This window comes from Colossoma macropomum, unplaced genomic scaffold (genome assembly GCF_904425465.1).
Source record: "Colossoma macropomum unplaced genomic scaffold, Colossoma_macropomum, whole genome shotgun sequence".
In the NCBI taxonomy this organism is placed as follows: domain Eukaryota; kingdom Metazoa; phylum Chordata; class Actinopteri; order Characiformes; family Serrasalmidae; genus Colossoma; species Colossoma macropomum.
This window is the reverse complement of record NW_023494797.1, coordinates 4314307-4335314: the sequence shown is the minus strand read 5'-3', so window position 1 is coordinate 4335314 and position 21008 is coordinate 4314307. Positions and strand designations below refer to the sequence as shown.

Here is a 21008-nt window from a genome sequence, read left to right as displayed (position 1 = left end):
ATTTGTGTGTTGTGTATAGTGAAAATGATTTGATTTTTAGCACTTTGGCCTGGAAGGTCCCCAGTTTGACATGTCTGTTCTAGAAGATCCCATATTTCCCTCTGTAGAGGTGGGCAGTATGATGATATTTCATCGTTTTTTATATTATGATGATAAATTATGACACAGTACACTTTTCTGAGCATACTGTGGACATAATCATTACTTGAAGAACACTGAACTGCATCTTTCATTACAAAATATCAAATACAGCAAAATGCCCAGGAATAGATTCCTGAACCTAACAAATTTGGGCTGCTGTGCCTTTGGTTCTTTTATATGGACTATAAGGCCCTGTGTAAGTCCCTCTGCATACGAGTACAGGTAAAACGCCATTGTATTGTAACTACAGACAGACATTTGCGCATGCGCAACCACACACAGTGTCTTCAGAAAACAAGTAGCAGTGAGAGTGAAGGAAAACCTCTGTTCTCCCGAAGGATAAGATCTGTTAGTCTCCTGTTACGTGCACAGCCGCCACCATTGTGTTAAAGGACATTTCATGCATGACGCACATGAAGAGAGAGAAAGTTTGCAAAGTCTCCATGATGAGGGAATGGTCACGCACTGTCTTTGCTGTTTAATGGGCACAAAGGAGTGCTTACAGTCTGTAAGATGGTGCAACAGTGCCAGCAGCAACAAAGCCTTTTCCAAGAAAAAGATGAAAGCTGTCCAGCACTGTCAAATCATGTCACTAGGAGCTCTGTCTACAGCCACCATTTCCAGGAACATCTATGCTGTGAATAATGACATTTACTTGCTGATTCCACAGCTGTAGCTATAGATTGGATATAGAAGTCCTTGTTACTGAAGAGCAAAAATTGTTTAGGAGACAGTGTGGTGCAACAACACTTTTTTTGTTAAATAATTTTAGAAGTATTTAAGAAAGATTCATGCTTTTTTATACAAACATAATACACATTGAACAATTCAGCCAAAGGTGAGTGCAGATGTTCCAATTTACCTCATAGATTGGGTTAATTAAAATAGACTAAGAGGACAGTTGTAACAGTGGTTAAAAAAATCAAACACAGTGCAAACACAGATAATTTAATACAGTTCTTGGCACTTGAACCAGACAAGCCTTTTAACCTAAATAAGTAAAATAACTCACTAGTGAAAAGTCATTCCCAGTTTTATTTACATGAAATCGGTTCTATGTTTTTAAAGAATCTGTGCAAAGAGGTGGATGATATGGCAAAAATCACACCATGATACTTCAAGGCTGTTTCCCAACACACACATACACAATATGGATCACAATATTTCATTGTTCTGAGGTTTGATGAGGTAAAATAAATAAGATCCAGTAGTGCCTCAAAAAAACCTATTAAAACCTATTATAAATACAATAGTTTTTATTGAATGTTTTACATACACTGCATTAAACCTAGTTAGTTAATTAATAGTACTAATTATGTTCTCCTTGTAATAAAACGTGTCATTGTTATGTGTTTTGAAGTCCAGAGGATATCCGCATTATGCTCAGAAAAGTGTATTGCCTAATGATAAATATTGTGATCTTGCCCCCCTTTCTGTGCATTAAAATGTCCAAAATATGTTTTAAATTTATATAGAAGAATATGGACACTCTTTGTTTATTCAGGGACATGTGTACAGCCTTGTGGAGGTTAAACTTTAGCCTCACTAGCTCTTTCTGTGAGTTCATTGTTTCAAAACAGGTACCAACAAGATAATTAAAATAATGTGTGAAATTGTTGACTTACATACTATAATTCTGTAATCAAAACACATATGATGAAAATGTTAGTTTCAGGGTACAAACACAATTTTAAAGAGTGAAATGTAGAAATATCTGTTTGGTTCCTGTCAGAATTTCCAGATGACTTTGCTATAGGAATATTTGAGGATGACAGAAAGCACATTCTACTTGAATCTGTTTAACTACATAAAATATCCATGTTACTTTTTGCCACGTTAGGTTATGCATCACTCACCAAGATCTTTACTACGCTAAGAGAACTACACAATATGCTCATTTGCCTCTTGTGTAATTGGTAAATTAAAAATGTAATTTCTCTTTGGTAAGACTGTTTATCTTGGTCCTTACTAGCAGGCCTAACTAGCCTTTTGGCCAGACTAAGAGAAAACCGGGTCATTTCAAATAGTTTGTGTTGCTAATGAACTTAAAAGTAACCATTTGTTATGCTCTCACATGTACTTTTTTCCATGATGCTTGGTGAAAGTCTTTTGGTGGGAAATACATGTTGTGTATCACTGTGGTAACAAAACCTTGCGTCTCCAAACTGGTACATTTTGTAGGAGAAGAAAAAAGTGGTAACACTTTACAATAAGACTACCCTTAATAAAGGGTTTATGAATATTTTAAAATTAGTATACTAATGGCTATTAATTAGGTCATTAAAAAAAAAATTAAAACACAGAACACAAAAAGTGCAACAGTGACCTGTTGCTTGCCAAATAGTGAGCCCTACACTTTTAAACCTCAGATCTTGACGGTTACTTATCCTTACTTTGTCTTCTCCATCGGTCAGCATTATACCCCCAGCTTCCTCAGATATTCATATTCATCTGATACAGCAGCGGACTGTTGGCCTTTTTATTTGTGTTATGTGATTTATGTGATCATTTTTACAAAATAAAACCCTCATATCTACTGTTCCCTAAGTTAATTTGTGCATATTTTAGTATAACATTATTAATCAATATTAAAAAGCCCAGAAATTAGAGCGTTTCTACCTTGTAAGAGCAATAGCAGTCATTTTGACCTTATACGAGAGAATGTCTTTAGACTTCGTGAGCTAGTCGGATGTTATTTTAGTGGCGTTTTTACAATAGTGTGCCTGAAAAGAATTCTTAAATAGTTCACAAAGAATGACCCAGGACAGAATAACACAGTAGCAGTACGATAGAATAGATAAGACAATATAGGCTATGCCATACAGTCCCATCATCATTATTTAGCTTTGGTTGGCTGTAAATATGGTGAATGGGATGCTGTGTCTGGACAACAAGATGCAAACATTTGAGCAGTGATTAGGAGAGAGTTACTTAATGAAGATGATTGAACCCCTTGTGAGGAAGTCGATCAACAGTGTTTTTAGTGGAACGGCAGCAGTGTTGAATGCCTTACAGGTTATTAAAGACTGCATCTTAAACCACATAAAGCTATTCTGTACATAATACTCTGATGAATGCACTGCTAATTGTGGTGTCATTTTTTAGCATACTGTTTAATATGGTAGTATGCAGTTTGGGATTGAGCTATAGTCTGGCTTCTTGCTGTGTGTCAGCCCACACATATTTGTTTTTAAAATAATTCTCTGCTGTGGTATAAATAAGTATGTAAAATTCAGTCAGGCTGACCTCTGTGGCTTTCTAGTAGTTATGGAATTCTACCCTTTCTAGTGTTGTTAAAGTAGTTTTAAACACTTATTGTCTTATTGTAAAGTGCTTCCAAAAATGTGATCTTTTGTTCCAGGTAATTTTGAACCCATTTCTATTGCTCTATTTGTTAATATTCCTACTACGTAAAGCTGGTACTTTTAAACTATAGAAATGGCAGGCTGTCTTAGAAACTAAGGTATTCATATTCATCAGACATAACAGCTTACTTTCAGTTGTCATTTCTGTTTGTTATAATGAGGTGTTTATGACCTAATTAATAACCTTTAACTCTAGAAAGGCAGAGACAATAATTTTAGTTTTGAAAGTTTGAGATGTTAAAATTTAAAAAAATAAGACTTAAACACATATCTAGTGTTCCCTTGCTTTTAATACAATGGTGCATATTTTAGTATGACAATGGTATGAGATTAATATTACAAAGCACAAATGAGTGTTTCTACCTCATAAGCCCATTAGCTGTTATTTTGAATCTGTACATTAGTCTGCGTTTAGTCTCTACAAGCTTTCTCTGCCAGCATATCAGACATTTTAGTTTATTATTGTTATTTAGTGCTAATTAAATAACTTTAAACCCTTAATATGCATAGTATTATTGTAAAGGTGTACCAGAAAATGTTTAGACATTTTATTCCAGGCAGTTGGCTGATTTCTATCGCCAATTTGTCAGTAAATCTACAGTGTAGAGAAAAGGCATTGGCATTTTCAAATTGTTAAAAAAAACATGAAAAAATGATCTAGTACACCAAGGCTTGGTTTTAGGCTGACTGTCCTCTCTAACCGAATGATCATTCCTCTTTCTGCAGTTTGTATACCCCAGAGATTGTTCCACTTTGCCTGATGCTGGAGTGTGTGTGTGTGTGTGTGTGTGTGTGTGTGTGTCAGGAAAATCTGCTGCAGTCAGTACTGCCGGTGTATATCTCTATGGAGATGAAGTTGGCCATAATGGAGCGCTGTAAATGCAAAGATAAGGAGGCACAGCAGCGACTGGTCAAAGACAACAACTTCCACAGTCTCTACGTCAAGAGGCACGAGAACGTCAGGTAAACATGTATACACACATACACACGCGCAAACTCACATGCACTGTCTCATTATCTTGATTTATATCAATCCACATAGGCTTTACTATGTGTTTATGTCTCGGTCAGATACTGTGAGGAAAAACTGAGTAGCTTGTTTTGTTTAAGGAAATGAAAGCTGTGTGTATGTGCGACAGATTTTTGTCTCAGTTTAACTTTTGTTCTGCAGCGACTGACGCTCGTAGTTTTACTTTCTGATCACCTCCTTGTTCTGACTGGCCCAGTGTCTGTGTCCATGAAGTGCTCTTCATGACCCTCATTAGTGGACAGTGATTAGATTAATTCCATTTCCAAACCACTGACCCCTGAGGGTGTTTGATATCTATTTACTCTCCTCTGTCCCATGCTTGTGATATCCGGTTCTCGGGCAAGTTTTTATATTTAGACACAGAGCTCACTTTCAGCTCTAAATCTCTGGTTGCCAGAGCATTTAACCCTTTGGGGTTTAAGGGCATTTTCTCAATTTTTGAATATCTTGTTAAATTTGCCTTTAAAGGCACTTGCATATGACATGATACCCATGTGTTTCATATCAAAATACTCCCTTCTTTGCTACTTTCCAAAACTGCTGCAGCAACTTTAGCGGCTGTAAACGTTTTGCACGCCATTTCAAATGTGAAAGTGGACTGAATAAAATATTATTGGGGCAGTCCTTAACAATTTCCTGAGTGTCCCTTGCTCAGTTTCAAACTGTAGATGGATACACAAATCCACACATGTTGAGAGACAGATGACGTGTATCTCAACCCCTCTTCATAACGTCATACCTCTGAATGTGAGTCACATGCGATCTCGTAATAAGACGGAATGGAGAGGGCGACTCTACAGGTTCAGGAAATGTTTGAACTGTATTTCTGTACTGTATTATCACAAAGATAGAGAAACTTAATTAGAAACATAGAGTTTGATGCACAGGTGAGTTCCTGGACCCCAGAAGGTTAAACCCGCACTGTCACACATGCACATGCACTGAGGTGTCCGAGATCCTTGTCTGGGAGATCTTTAGAGACTCCTCACAAACCCTATTTTGTGAGTTAGTCCAGCTTGATTCTTTGAGACAGTATAGGGTCCACAGGGCTTTAAAGAGCATTTTTAATTAACTCTCTCATTTAATAAGCAATTTGCAATTTCTTTGATTAATTCTTAATTTAAATATTTTTATTTTCAGTGGATTTGAATTTTAAATGGAAAAAATAAACCCTTACCTCTGCATAAATGGTGTTTTGTGAATAGTTATATACACTGATGAGCCAAAATATTTTGAGCATCTGCCTGATATGCTGTTGGTCCTCGTGTGCCACCAAAACAGCTCTGACCCTCCAAGGCATGGACTGTGCCAGACCTCTAAAGGTGCCCTGTGGTATCTAGCACAAAGACTGCACCCAATATTCTGTCGCCGGTTCATTGTTTGTCCCTTCTCAGATCACTGTTGGTCAGTACTCCCCACAGTTGACCAGGAACGCCCCACGTGCTTTGTCATTTTAGAGCTGCTTCACTTTGGCCTTAACTATTTGGTCCTTGTCAAAGTTGCTCAGGTCTTCATACCCTTTATATTTCATGCCCATTTTTCCTGCATCCCACAGTCCCAGGACTGTTCACTCACCGTCTATTATATGCCAGACCTTGACACGCACTGTTGTTACAAGATAATCAGCGGTATTGGCCATAATGTTTTGGCTCATTAATGTATATATTATTTATGTAGGAGTGGACCAAATTACAGTATAACTATTGTGATCAAATACATCACATTGTGCCACAATATGGTTTTCTGAGCATATCCTCATTGTCATTACTTAAAAAAATACTGACCAATTGCATGTTTCATTACAAAGAGAGCATAATTAATCCTGTTTACTCACAGTACAAGATGTGCAACATCTCTGTATTCGTAATTTTTGATAGTATTTAAAGGTGCCACTTCTGGATCTTTTGTCTGTTCTAACCAATCAAATGTCAGAAAAACTGTCGTGACACGTATCTTGTATGAGGAAAACGCATTGAAGTATTGTGATATTATATTTTTTCCCATATAACCCACCTCTAACTGTCCACCTCTACTGTCCAGTAGATACCCTTTAAATGAGTGACTTCAAGGTGCACCCATTGCTGACACAAGCATTCAGTTGCGCATATGCAGCTTGTATAATCTCCATTGAAAAGCATCTCCAATAGAATGTGACGCACTGGAGCAGCCACACATAAGCCTAAGGTCACCATGCCCAATGCCAAGTGTCAGCTAGTGGGGTACAAAGCTCGACAGCATAGGGCTGTGGAGCTGTGCAACTGCTTTCTCTATTCAGATGTACATAGTATATTTAGTTTAGCAGCCCTGAGCTCTGAGAACACCCTGTTTTAGACCTGCTCATTTCGTAAGTGATGGCGTGAATTTGTTTGCTGTTAGAGAGAATGGTTCTCTGAACTTATGACTACAAGCTTAGCAAGTTTATTTCAGAGGTCTGCATCTGTGTTTGTGTGTGGGTGTGTGCCTATCTGTGTGTACATTCAGGAGCTATCTTATGAGGTGAGAGAATCCAAAAGCCTGAAGTGAGTACACCTCTGAAAGCTTTTTCACAAACACTGCCTTTATGAAGCTCATATTTCTGCCTTCTTGAAGTCAAACACTTCTTTTTCACAAACCATGAAACAAAACATGTTATTTTACACCTCCTTACTTCTTACTACTTTCTCCTCGTAAAAACGTTTAAGGCAGTTTTCTTTGCCTTGCTCATATCACTGCCATCCTTACGTGACCTGACTGCAGACATACTGAGGGAAATAGACCCTCTTAAGTAAAAGTCGTTGAAAGTTTTCTTTTTATTGCTATACATATTTCAGCTGTCTGTTATGGATACCAAGGTTTGTCTCTACAACACTGCTGTGTCTCTTTTTTTGAAGAAGTAGTTTTTCCATTTCTGTCTTTAAAAAGTGCAAAAGGTCGACATTTGTCTTTTTTTCTTGCAATCGTGTAAATTGCAGACTGTAATGATGGTGTAATAAGCAGTTCAGTGGATGTAGCACCAATCGGTATCGGGCCAATAGTAGCAGATATATATATATATAGCCTGAAATATCACAGAATTACTTTTGCCGCAACTTACAGCTTAGTAAAGTACATCACATGATGTGAGTAGCCTAGCGCTAACATCAGAACGAGTAGCAGGGTTATTCTTACGAAACTGCCTCTAACCATGGGGGCATAATTATTACATAGATAAACAATGTTTATATAATTTCGTAGATCAGTTGGAGCTCTGTAAGGTACTGCAAATAGTTTTTTAAAATGAATCTTAGTTGTTTTTTTTTCTTTAGTTTTATTAACCAGTATATATTTATTTATTCATTTATTTATTTATTTATTGAGAGAAAAGTTGGTAAATGTTGTTACAAATTTTATTTTCGTATCGTGTTTTGTTGCGCTAATGAGCTTTTGGTCATTTAAGTTGAAAAATTTTAGTAAAAATCTGTTGTAAATAAATTTAAGTACATTATTTTGAATATCCTTTTTTTCTTTCTTGAAGGAGTTTGAGCAAAAATTGCTGCAGATTTTTTAGGTACTTGGCTGTATATTTCTTTCTGTAGAGGAGTGTTTGAGCATAGTACCTTTAAATGGCCGTCTAATATGTGCTGCATTTGAAAAAAGCTCATTTTATAGCTTAGTAGCTTTAAAATATTGGCTTGATACGGGCTGATACTCAAGGTTTTAGTATCAGAGAAAAAAAAGATAATGCCAGTTTCTGCTAAAGGGGTTTTCAGTGTTACGTTAGCACTAAGCTAACGCTGCTGCGTATTCACTTTTATAACAGCTGTCTGCATTACATGCAGATTATTTATTGACATTCAGGTGACATTCTTTATTTTGGATTCTTTACAGTTTGGATGTTAACTTCTGTAAGGTTTAAACTCAAAGCCGGTTTAAACAACAGATCTTCCGCACTGCCTTAAAAAAACTCAGTCTGAAACGTGCACGTATTAAAAGAACAATGCATGAACAAATTTTGCATGGTAGTCCAGGTACTATTGTGGAGGTAGTTTGATTCTACAAAAACTTTGTATTGCTATTCAAATAATTTCTCCTCTAATGAAAAGACAAATGAATTCGTTTTTGAGGTCAGTAACATTATCAAACCTGATTTTACCAAGCACACAGAACGCAGCTCCCTAAAACCTGCTCACCCCATAAACAGCAATAAACCTGCATGTGATGTCAGTGTTATTTTTGTTCTGTTGTCAAGAAGATAATAATGTACCCACATCAAAAAATACCACACACAAAACAGTGTTCAGTCTCTTGTGGTTTTTAAGTGTTCCGCTGTCAGCATTATCTAAATATCAGGTGCAACATTTTGCATTATTAACCTACAGGCCATGGTTTCTCTCAAACATACACCTCATGAGAATGAAGATCTGCTTTAAAATGACCTGCATTAAATTTCTTTAATGAAAATATTACTTAGGGTTTTCTGAACATCACACAGCATGACAGAGTCTTTCCATACGATACAAAATTGGTCTTGAATTGCCAGCTATTGATTCAAGCATGGACAGAGCAGGCCAAGAATTCACACACCAATCTCTGACGCACGGCCAGCAGATGATCACAGCTGTCCTGAGAATGCAATTGCAAATTGTTCTGGAGTTTTAAAACAATATAGTGAGGTATTGAGAAAGTCATGAAGAATTGTTAAATGAAGCTTCATGCTGAAAATCTTCAGATAAGGAAAATTTCTTTCTGAGTCCAAGCCAGAAGCTGTCACTAAGCACAGTGATCACAGTAGTGCACCATGATTCATTTCCACTGTCAGTGTGAGGGATTGCATAAATCAGGAACTCTTTTCTCTTCTGTAAGTTTTTTTCCATTGTAAGTTTTCTTTGGAGTGTCTTGGGGCTAGTTAGCGGAACTGACATTGGCTCAAGTTTGTTTCTTCAGTAATCTTGGAACCTGACGTAGATAATAGTCCAAAACTTTGTGGTGTTTGCACCTGTCAAATGTTTCTCTCTCAACTCTGAACTTCACTGCACTGAAAAAAATTAAAGATTTTTAAATGTTCTCATTGGTCTGATTTTAAAACATTGTAATTCTCTTTCAGTATCCTGTACGCGGACATTGTTGGTTTCACTCGTTTAGCCAGCGACTGTTCTCCTAAAGAGTTGGTGATAATGCTGAATGAGCTCTTTGGAAAGTTTGACCAGATTGCCAAGGTAAGTGAAGTTTTTCTTTATATATATATATATATATATATATATATATATATATATTATATATATATATATATATATATATATATATATATATATATATATATGAGACTGTTATTTGTGCTTTAGTAAAGGACCTGTTTTTATTAAACATTAGGGACAGATTCTTCCTGTATGCTAAAATTAATTGAACCAGTACCTGACTCTTAAAGGAGAATTCCTATGGATCTTTCAAAATCGCTGCATAATTCAGTTAATAAAACACTGTATGACCAAAAGTATGTGGACACAACTCTTAATTATTGAGTTTCAGCCACACCCACTGCTAACAGGTGTATCAAGCACATAGTCATGCAGAATCTACAGACAAACATTGGTTGGTCGTACTGAAGAACTCAGTCACTTTAAATGTGGCAGTGTCATAGGATACCACCTTTGCCACATGTTAGTGACATTTCTGCCCTGCTAGATCTGCCCTAGTCAACTGTAAGTCCTATTATTGTGAAAGTATCTAGGAGCAACACAAAGCGTAAAAACCATACAAAACTCACAGAGTGAGGCCGCTGTGTGTTGGAGTGCATAGAGTACATAACTCTCCTATCCTCTGTTGCCTCTCACACTGCCTCTGGAGGTAACATAAGCACAAGACCTGTGCATCGGGAGCTTCATAAAATAGTTTTCTATGGCTAAGCATCAGCACACAAGCCCAAGATTGCTATGTGCAATGCCAAGCGTCAGCTGGAGTGGTGTAACCAATTAATGATGCACAAATTTGTAAAAATGAGTGGAACTCCCTGTTAACTGCAACTGTTTATTTAGAACTCCTATATCTCTTCTGTTTGTGTCTTTCTCTTCTTTCTCTTCTGTTTGTGTCGTTTTCTTTGTGTGTGCATGTGTTCCTATAGGAGAACGAGTGTATGAGGATAAAGATCCTGGGTGATTGTTATTACTGTGTGTCTGGCCTTCCCGTCTCACTACCAAAACATGCCAAGAACTGCGTTAAAATGGGTTTAGACATGTGTGAGGCTATTAAGTAAGTGCATGTACACATACATATATACACACATACTCTCATTTTTTGGGTGAATAAAAAAAAAATCATGAATACATTTCCCCATTACATTTTGCAGGCTTGTTCGGGAGGCAACAGGTGTGGACATTAATATGCGAGTTGGTGTGCACTCTGGAAATGTGCTCTGCGGTGTGATTGGCCTACGCAAATGGCAGTTTGATGTCTGGTCACATGATGTCACCTTAGCCAACCACATGGAGTCTGGAGGGTTGCCAGGGTATGTCCAAGAAACACATAACACATGCATGCTCACACTAACCTCACCAGAGCTGTATTCGGATAGTCAAGTGAGGTCTCTGCTCCATTAGTCAGTTCAGTTAGTACTTTGAAACACTTGATTTATGTTTGTGACACACATGCTTTCTTAAAGTGTAAACTCATGAGAACTGGTCCTCTTGGTTCCAGTTCAGAATGTAAATCACTCAGAGTGTACAAAACATTACTTGCCTCCTCTTTCCTTGAATTAGACTGACCAGGTGAAGGCTGTGGTCTGCAATTGATTTGTCTTGTTAAATCCATGTTACACTTACTATCCATAGCAACTTGGTTGCATTTACATGCACAACAGTAATACAGTTTTTGTCTGTTTTTAGCAGTTATCTGATTATTCAAGTGTTAAAATTATTCATTATTCAAGCCATAAAAAGCCACAAAAGACCTGGATTTTAGATCAATAATCAGATGTTTCAGCACGTGCATATGTATATAAAGGTACTCTATGTTTATAACACATCACACTTATTAGTATAGTAATGGCTTTCTTGACTTGAAGTGTATTGTGTGCAGGTAATAGTGTTTCTCACTTTGCTATCCAACTGCTCTTTTAGTCATTGTAGATAAATATTAGGCCAGGTTAAAAAAAAAAGGACTTTCAAGGTTGAAGCCTTAAATAAATAACTGATACATTGTTCTAATTTGAGAGTTATATGTGCTGTGTAAGTATAAGTTTCTTGATCATGTTTACTCTGTCTGGTTGGGTGTAGCCGGGTGCATATCACTGAGGCCACCCTGAAGCACCTCAATAAGGCATATGAAGTGGAGGAAGGAGATGGTCATCTGAGAGACACCTACCTGAAAGAGCTCAACATCAAGACCTACCTGGTCATTGACCCTCGAGTGAGTACCCTTAATTAACAGGAATGAGTGTGTGTCTGTGTTGATGTGTGTGACTTTTGTTTTTTCGTTTGTAGAATGTGTAAAATGAATAAATCGAAATATATTCATTTTATTAGGCAGGCCTATATTGTAGCAGCAGCTATTGTTCATTTTATCAGCTACACTTAGCATATAGATGCATTTTGTAGTTCTGTAATTACAGTTTGCAGTTCATCATTTTCTTAGCATAATTTGTTAGCCCCCATTTTACTCCTTACAGGACCACCACAGAGCAGGAATTATTTGGGTGGTGGATCATTCTCAGCACTGTAGTGACTCTAACAGGGGGGTGGCGTGGTAATATGTATTGCGCTGGTACGAGTGGACACAGCAGTGCTGTTGGAGTTTTTGAACACTGTGTCCACTCACTGTCCAGTCCATTAGACACTCCTATCTTGATGGTTGAAGACGTAAAGTCAATAGCTCATCTGTTTCTGCACAGTTTGTGTTAGTCATCCTCTAGTCCTTCATCGGTTTCTGGACACAGAATGCCGTTGACACAATGATTTTTTTTGGTGGTGGACAATTCTCAGTCCAGGACTGACATTGAGCTGTGTGTGAGAGCCACTCTGCAACACACACACATACATACACACACAGACACACACACACGTCCCTGTCACTACAGTGCTGAGCCATGACCCATCACCCATATAATACCTGCTTAGTGGTGGTCCTGTGCTTGATAAGTGGAACTAATAGGATGGACAGTTAGTTTAGAAAGTGTACCTAGTAAAGTGTAATGCTCACTTTCGAAAATGTGTCTCCTTTAAACTCTCTAAAGCATGTTCTTGTTTTTCTTCTTTTTATTGTTGTCTATGGAGTAACACCCACTGCACGGAAAAGCACAAATCTAGCCTGTGAAATGCGTTTTTGGCACATTTAAATTGAAAAATCTTTTGCACTGAGCACCATGAAATACTGACGATGCTTTCTGGAGTGACTCAACCAACATGAAGGAAAAGCTAGTTTTGGCTGTTTTTGAACACACGGAATTGTATTCTGGCTTTTTTTCTTTGTATATTTTATTAGCTGAAATATTATCGACAGTGCTATGAAAAAGTATTTGCCCCTTCACAGTTTCTTCTTCTTCTATTTTTGCATGTCCCACTTGAATGTTTTAAATTTTAATATTAGACAAAAATAACCAAAGTAAGCGCAAAGACACAAAAATTAAATTTTATTTTTTCTTTCAGATTTAATTTATTAAAGGAAAAATGCTCTTCAGCCCTACCTGGCCCTGTGAAAAAAGTGATTGCCCCCTTAGCTACTAAATCAACCAGTTAACCAAATTCAGTTTGGGTTCAATCTCATTAGCCACTCTCAGACACCATTTATATACAGATGTGACTGGTAGATTGAAAAGTCATTGAAATCTACCAGTCTGGAAAAGGTTTGCAAAGTCATTGCTAAGGCTCCAAGGAGCCATATTGAGAGCTATTATCCACAAATGAAGAAAACTGGCTAAGCTACCAAATTTCACCAAAAGAGCGTCAACGACTCATCTAGGAGGTCACAAAAGCACCCAGATGACTATCTAAAGAACTGCAGGCCTCACTTGTCTCTGTTAAGGTCAATGCACACGATTCCACAATAAGAAAGACACTGGGCAAAAATGGCATCCATGGGAGAGTTTCAAGGCGCAGAACACTGCTGACAAAAAAGTACACAAAGGCTTGTCTCACATTTGCCAAAAAACATCTAGATGACCCACAAGATGTTTGGGATAATATTCTGTGGTCCGCCTGTCAGTTCATGACCTAAAGCTCAAGCGCAGTTGGGTTATGTAGCTGGACAATGATCCGAAGCTCACAAGCAAGTCCAGCTCTGAATGGCCCAGAAGAAACAAAGTTAAGCTTTTGGAGTGGCCGAGTCAAAGCCCTGACTTGAATTCCATCGAGATGCTGTGGCGGGACCCTAAATGGGCAATTTATGCTTGAAAACTCTCTAGTGTAGCCAAATTAAAACAATTCCGCGAAGAAGAGTGGGCCAGAATTCCTCCACAGCAATGTAAAAGACTCATTGCAGGTTATCAGAAATGTTTGATTGCTGTTATTACTGCCAAGGGGTGGCACAACCAGGTATTAGGTACATGGGGCAATTATTTTTTCACACGGGTGGTAAAAGTTTTAAATAAATCTTTATCTTCAATAAATGAAATGGTCATTTGAAAGCTTCATTTTGTGTTTACCCGTGTTGTCTTTATCTTGTATTAAAATTAGTTGGATGATCTAAAACATTTTAAATGTCACAAATTAGCAAAAATACAACAAATCGAGTGAGGGGCAAATACTTTTTCACAGCACTGTACATGTTCTGTCTAATATTACATTATGTCAGTTTTGAAATGTTTATCATCTTTCACATTTCACATATCTCAAATCGCTCTTGTGTTTACCTTCTTATCAATCAAATGCATTAACCTGCCCCCTAAGTAGTACGTCCTGCGGCACACCTCATGTTTGAAAAGACATCGTCTGAACGACACATTGAGTGTTTGTCTTGTACAGAAGTTACTTTAAGACGTTTAGTAAAGATTCATTGGACAAAAATAGCTTAGATTAAACCGTATTGCACTGTTGATTGTTAACATTCTCTTGATCATTAATCTAAACTCCTCCAATATGTGTATGTGTGTGCAGTCTAAGGACCCTTCGCAGAGCAGCCGCAGTGTTCCTAAGCAGCGTGTGAGCGACGGTCTGAAGATGAGAGCATCTGTCAGAATGACGCGTTATTTGGAGTCCTGGGGTGCAGTTAAACCTTTCGCCCACCTACAGAGCAGAGAGGGCTTCCTCACTGACGCAATGGTCAACGGCAAAAGCCGCTGCAAGGTGCGTGCACACACACACACACACACACACACACACACACACACACTGTAGATGAGCATATGCGCATATATATGTAAAAATTACCAGTTAGTAGTTCAAGATTCTTATGGTGTTTGTTACAGTACAGTAATGAGCGTTCATGAGAATTTGTGTGATTTATGTTTATTCAGGACATCCCTCTGAGATCAGCACCAAAAATCACAGAGAGGTGAGTAGGATGTTTAGGATTTGTGAGTTGGGGGGGGCATTTGGGGGAGGGAGAACGAACACCAGAAATCCTCAACTGAACTAATATCTCTCGCTCTTTCTCTCGCTCTTTCTTTCTCTCTCTCTCTCTCTCTCTCTCTCTCTCTCTCTGTCTCTCTCTCTCTCTCTCTTTGTCTCGCCCTCTCTTTCTTGCTCTCTAAATTTAAAGTTAAGACGTTCTCTCTCTCTCGCCCCCCTTTATCTGTCTTTCTTTCTCTCTCTCTCTCTCTCTCTCTCTCTCGCTATCTAAATTTAAGGTTAAGAAGTTTTCTCTCTCACTCTCTCTGTCTCTCTCTCTCTGTCTCTCTCTCCCTCACTCTCTCTGTCTCTTACCTTATCAGTCTTTCTCTCTTTCTCTCTCACACTCTCTCTCTCACTCTAAATTTTGAGTTAAGAAGTTAAAGTTGTCTCTCTCACTGTTGGTTCCTGGCAGTTTTGATGAATCTCTTGAGGAGCCGTTTTCATTGCCCGCCCCTCCATTCAGCACCAATAAGTGAGTGTGGATCCATGTTGGCTTGGCCAGTTTTCCTGGGCCACAGTTTCACTAACACTCACTGGGTTTCTGCTCGTGGGCCTCCAGCATGACCCCTAACAGCCACTCCCACACTGGAGATTGTGCCTCCTATCCCAGACAGAATACTGCACATCGCTAGTTAAGACTGTACAACTGACTGGAGAAAGTGTGTGTCCGTGTGTCTGTTTGTGTGCACGTGTTTGTGTCTGTGTCTGTGTGTAAGGAAATGGCTCTTTTCCTTCCTAGGCTGTATCGGTGCACATTGCTTTTTTTTTCTTAGGGGTTTAAACTAACACATGGCATCCTGCATGCCACACCTACTCACACACACAAAACCACTCCGTACTCCCTTTTCACACTGGCGGTTTGGCCTGAAGAGATCCATAACAAGCATGATGATAGCTGTGACCCCTGGCCCTGTCCCACCACTCACGCCCTCTCCACAGCACGCACTCCTCTCTCTCTCTCTCTCTCTCTCTCTCTCTCTCTCTCTCTCTCTCTCTCTCTCTCTCTCTCTCTCTCTCTCTCTCTCTCTCTCTCTCTCTCTCTCTCTCTTTCTGTGCGCATGTTTGGGTGTGTATTTAATTTACGAATGACTTCTGCAGGAATAAGTCCCAGAAGAGCAAGTTTGATGAAGAATTGCACAATGAGATGATCACCACCATAGATGAGCTGAGCTCCAGCAAGTGAGTCTCCCTCCCTTTCCGATTTCTGTTTCTTCTCAGTGCGAAACGTTCATGTTTTCTGTTCACATTTACCAGTGAGCCGAAACAAATGGCCACTCACAGATGAAGTAAGTAACATAGATTGACGATAGATCAACGGCGCATGCCAAGGTCTGGGATGTATTAGTCCGTAAGTGAACAGTTGGTTTGTGAGAGAAATGGGCAGGCATGGCGGGCCGAATCGTAATGTCTAGACGACTGGGTCAGAGCATCAACAAAATGGCAAGACTGGTGGGATGCTGTCAGCAGTGGTGAGAACTTACTAAGAGTGGTCTGACGAGGGACAAACCAGCAGCATGAGGGCCATGAAGAAGGGCTATTGTGGCACAAGTCACAGAAATTTTAATAATAGTTATGGGAGGAATGTGTCAAAACACAGTGCATTGCACCCTGCTGCATATGGGGCTACATATGGCCCATGTTAACTTCTGTCCACTGCTGAAAGGTATACTTCTTCTTGGCAGTGGCTATATACATGCAAAGATTTTTGCCAATCTGGTTGAATATATTCTGATTACAGATTAAGACTGAGGTGTTTATATGCACACTCTACTCAACAATCTGATGGAAAATCTCCGTTCTCATGCAGACTACAAGTAATCAGATCCAAAATTACGTGCTTGCGTAGAGAACCACTTAAATGTTACCATGACAGTGAGCACCACGTGAGGTCCAGTCTGAGTGAGATGAGTTTTTAATTGCTTTAAAATTATGACATACTCAGAAAAATGTACTTCATATGTATTAAGGAAGCGGCAAGAGGAAGACATGTTCTGAGACACACAAGCTGGACGTCAGTCCCACTGCTGTCTTGTAAAGCTCAAAGCTTAAACTTCGTCTCCTCTGCAGACCAGTTTCTGCTCCCGCCATCTTGAACGTTGTAAACTTTTGCTATGAAGCGAACACACATGCGTAGAACGTACTTACAAGTTCCGATTGGGAATGTAATTGCATACAGCCGTTTACATGGCTGTTATTCTTCTATTTAACGGATTATTTACAGGATTACCCACCTCATTCAGTCTGATAGAAATTGTATTGTGAATGGCCTCAATCAGACTAGTCTATTCCAATTCAGATATATATATGGACGTATTCTATTCCGATTGAGCTATTAGTTGGATTATTAATGGATATTTCCCAATGGCAGTGGCCTCTTTCAGCAGGATAATGCTCCCAACCACACTATAGACATTGTTCAGGAATGGTTTGGGGAACATGAAAGTGTTGCCCTGGCCTCCAAATTCCCCAGATCGCAGTCCAATCGACTGTCTGTGGGCCGTGCTGGAACAACAAATCCAATCCACTGCAGCTCCACCTGATATCTTACAGGATTTAAAGGATCTGCTGCTAACGTTTTGGTGCCAGATCCCACTGAGCATCTTCAGAGTTCTATGCCTTGGCGGGTCTGAGCTATTTTAACAGCATGCAGAGGACCAACAGAATATTAGACAGACTAGTAATATTTTGGCTCATTGGTGTAAATATAATGAACAATAAGCCAGGCTTAATCTTTGAAGTAGAAATTTAAACAGGTCTGAAATTTAGATCTGAACCTGACAGCAGCGCAGCCAGTTTTGATCTGAAACACAACCATACTCAAGCACAACTGAATAAATCTCCATCTTCCTCATAAAAGCATGAAGTTACCATGACAACAGCGATAGTCGTCATCAGATCAACGATTAACAAAAGAAAATTCAGTGTTAATTAAATATCCATAATTAAGTTTAAATTCCACTTGAACAAATGAATTCATTATTCGGTGTTTGAAAAAAACAACTTTTCACAATGCGATGTTGTCATGCTGGTCTCCTATGCCTCACTCCCAACAACATGAGTTTCTACAGTGGGCCAGAAATACAATTAAGATGCAAAAAGTTTAACCCCTTACATGGCCAGTACATGAACAAAGTGTTATTACACACTCTTATAACAGTTTGCATTGAAGTCCCTGTAGTTACTGAATAATAAATGGGTTAAAGGGACATTTCAACCTAAAAAAATCATTGATTGTTATTTGTCACTTGTACAGCAGTGCATCCCTCAGCCTCTCTGGTTTGGCAGAATTCATGATTTTTGTTTTATTGTCCATCAGTGTTCTCTAACTAAAATACTCAGCATGCAAATATGTTGTACAACCACTGGGATTCCTCTCACAGTGATAAAGAAATCCTGAATGCTGGCATATCCACTAATGTAAAGGCTAAGTAGGTATGTTTACAGCAGGCTAAATATTACATTTTTGTCCAGAGTGTCCCTTTAAGGTATTAACAGTAAGGAGGAATAATATTATAAAGAGAAAAACTTTTAAACCTTAAACCTGTTATGGGTGGGAGACGGGATATGAGAAATCAAACATGAAATCTGAAATCAAACTGATCTTGACAGACCTGACGTGTATAGTCGAATCCTGCTGGGATTGGAATAGATGTTTCAAACTTTACCTTGACAGATGACCTTTACATATGTTTATTTCCTGTCTGCAGGCAGTGGGAAAATTCAGAGGAAATCTCAGTTCTCACTTTGTGGTTCACGAAGCGAGAGCTGGAGAAACAGGTAAGCATCACATATAAAACCTGCACATTCACAGTGCTGATCCTGAATCAGCAGCTCACTCTTCATACCAAACTTACATCGCTGGGACTTGTATAGTATTTCTGGCTGTTTAATTCTGTATTTGGTAATTACTATTATCTGTTAACCTTCGTTTGTTTTTAGTTTGGCACTAGTGTAATTTATTATCACTGTCCAAAGAAAATCTTGTACATCTAAAACACTAAATTTATAAGAGAACTATAAAACATTATCTTTTAAAGTTAATAATTTTGAACGGTTTGTTGACACAATGTAAAGGAATGTTGAAACATTGCACCTGTTATTTTCATATTGCTGGATTTAGGAGGTTACCTTATGACAGTAATGATATATAGGCGTATGCAAAAGTTTGGGCAGCCCTGGTCAGATTATTTATTTTGTTAATTTTTTAAAGTAAAAATAATTAGAGAACACACCTCTGCACATTTTAATATACAATTACTGTCTATTTGCTGAGTTTAACATATTACTGTAAAAGAAATAAAGCATAAAATGTCAACGTAAAATTTGCCATGTTTAATTTTTTTCAATGTAGAGGATGTGTTAACTTATTTTCACTTAGAAAATCAATAAAACGTAATATTTAATGTTCAAACCTTTGCATCCAACTGTATAATGGTATATATTAAAGTGCACCCTTTTTTAAAGATTGAAAAGATAAGGAGTCTTTTTTCTTTTATTCTGTCTCATTATTGCATATTAAGACCAAGACTTTTGTAGAAATGTCAAATGGAGCTGAATGTGAAAATGCGTTAAGTAATAAAATGGTCATGTATCTCTCAGTACAGGACCATAGAAATGCCCAGTTTTAAGTACTATATTGGATGCGCCAGCTTCATCTTCATTTGCATCTTCGTCATTCAGATGTCTGTCACCATGCAGTGAGTAATTACAAATACACACAGGACTTCAGTTACTATATTACATGTCTGGGGTGTTATTCTGCTAACATGTCAGTACATCGCTGTCCGTTTTTCAGGCCGAGGCAGCTGGGAGTGACGTTTACAGCCTTAGCGTGTGTGTTGCTGTTGACCCTCGCCATCTGTTTTGCAGGTCATATTCAGGTTAGACTGCTGCTGCTGGCACTTGCCATTTTTACACTTGCTCATTATGGTTTGCATGTTTTGTGGTTTGTGTGTGTTCATCCTGTTTTACTTTCTACATGGAGCAAAATATAAAATCTGCTGTTTTGGAGACATTTTATGGTCTCCATGAGGGTAAGCGCTTTTTTTAAATAGACAAAATTCAGCAGCTTTCTCTCGAAAGTTGAAAAGGAGCCAAACATTTTTGTGTTTGATTACTGAGGTTTCCACTGACATTGTGTTTAGCTCTAGTAATATATGCATAAAGCGTAGTTTATAGCTGTAGTAGTGTATATACATAATAATTGTACTTTGTACATAATGAGTGTCTGTGCGTGTGTATATGTGGTCCTCACTTGGAGGTTTCATAGATGACAACATATATTGTGCTAGACTGTACAATATGTGGAGAATGTCATGTGACTTGACCATGCTTTTATGTGATTGGCCAAAGACTGTTTGGAATGTCTGTGACCACTAAAAACAGACTGACATTTGCCATAGAGTGTGTGTGTGTGTGTGTGTGTGTGTGTGTGTGTGTGTGTGTGTGCGCCTCTCTCTCTCTCTCTCTCTCTCACACACACACACACTCATACACACACACACACACACACACACACACACACACACACACACACACACACACACACACACACACACACACAAATATGCATACATTGTTACAGTAAAAGTAAATCTATAGCCTACAAGGTGGGAGAAATGGAAAATGTAACCATTGCTACATGTGTTCTAAGCATGCTTACTTGCCTCAGTGGTGCCATAAGTGGTGCCACAAAGTCTCTAGAGTGAGATTTTCTTTGGAGGATCTTTTGAAAAACTAGAACTGCTTCGGGGCGGATACTTGAGGGCAGGCGATTAAAAAAAATGTTAGTTGTGTAATACAGAAGGAAGCCAGATAGTAGGCTTGAGCTGATTGGCAGTAGTATTGTTAATCGCAGATAGTATTGTCACTCACCAATGGTTTGCATCTATAGTGATTGTCAATCAAGTTGGATGATTGAAATGTCTGAAACCACACTGTACGTGCCTTTAAGATGCACAAAAGTATTTTTTTTGA

General features: G+C 38.4%; 1 protein-coding gene across 3 annotated transcripts in view; it reads left to right on the top strand.

The window, feature by feature from the left end:
• adcy7 (adenylate cyclase 7) overlaps positions 1–21008 on the top strand; it is a 99558-nt gene that overhangs the window by 60953 nt on the left and 17597 nt on the right. For 2 of the 3 annotated variants that reach the window (XM_036584069.1, XM_036584067.1), the window contains exons 7-18: positions 4312–4469; positions 9599–9710; positions 10613–10740; positions 10838–10996; positions 11763–11895; positions 14577–14765; positions 14936–14973; positions 15445–15504; positions 16131–16211; positions 18740–18809; positions 19632–19729; positions 19828–19912. In XM_036584069.1, the coding sequence (XP_036439962.1) occupies positions 4312–4469; positions 9599–9710; positions 10613–10740; positions 10838–10996; positions 11763–11895; positions 14577–14765; positions 14936–14973; positions 15445–15504; positions 16131–16211; positions 18740–18809; positions 19632–19729; positions 19828–19912 (1311 nt within the window). The remainder of the gene's footprint in view (positions 1–4311; positions 4470–9598; positions 9711–10612; positions 10741–10837; positions 10997–11762; positions 11896–14576; positions 14766–14935; positions 14974–15444; positions 15505–16130; positions 16212–18739; positions 18810–19631; positions 19730–19827; positions 19913–21008) is intronic. The other variant, XM_036584070.1, reaches the window with a different exon arrangement.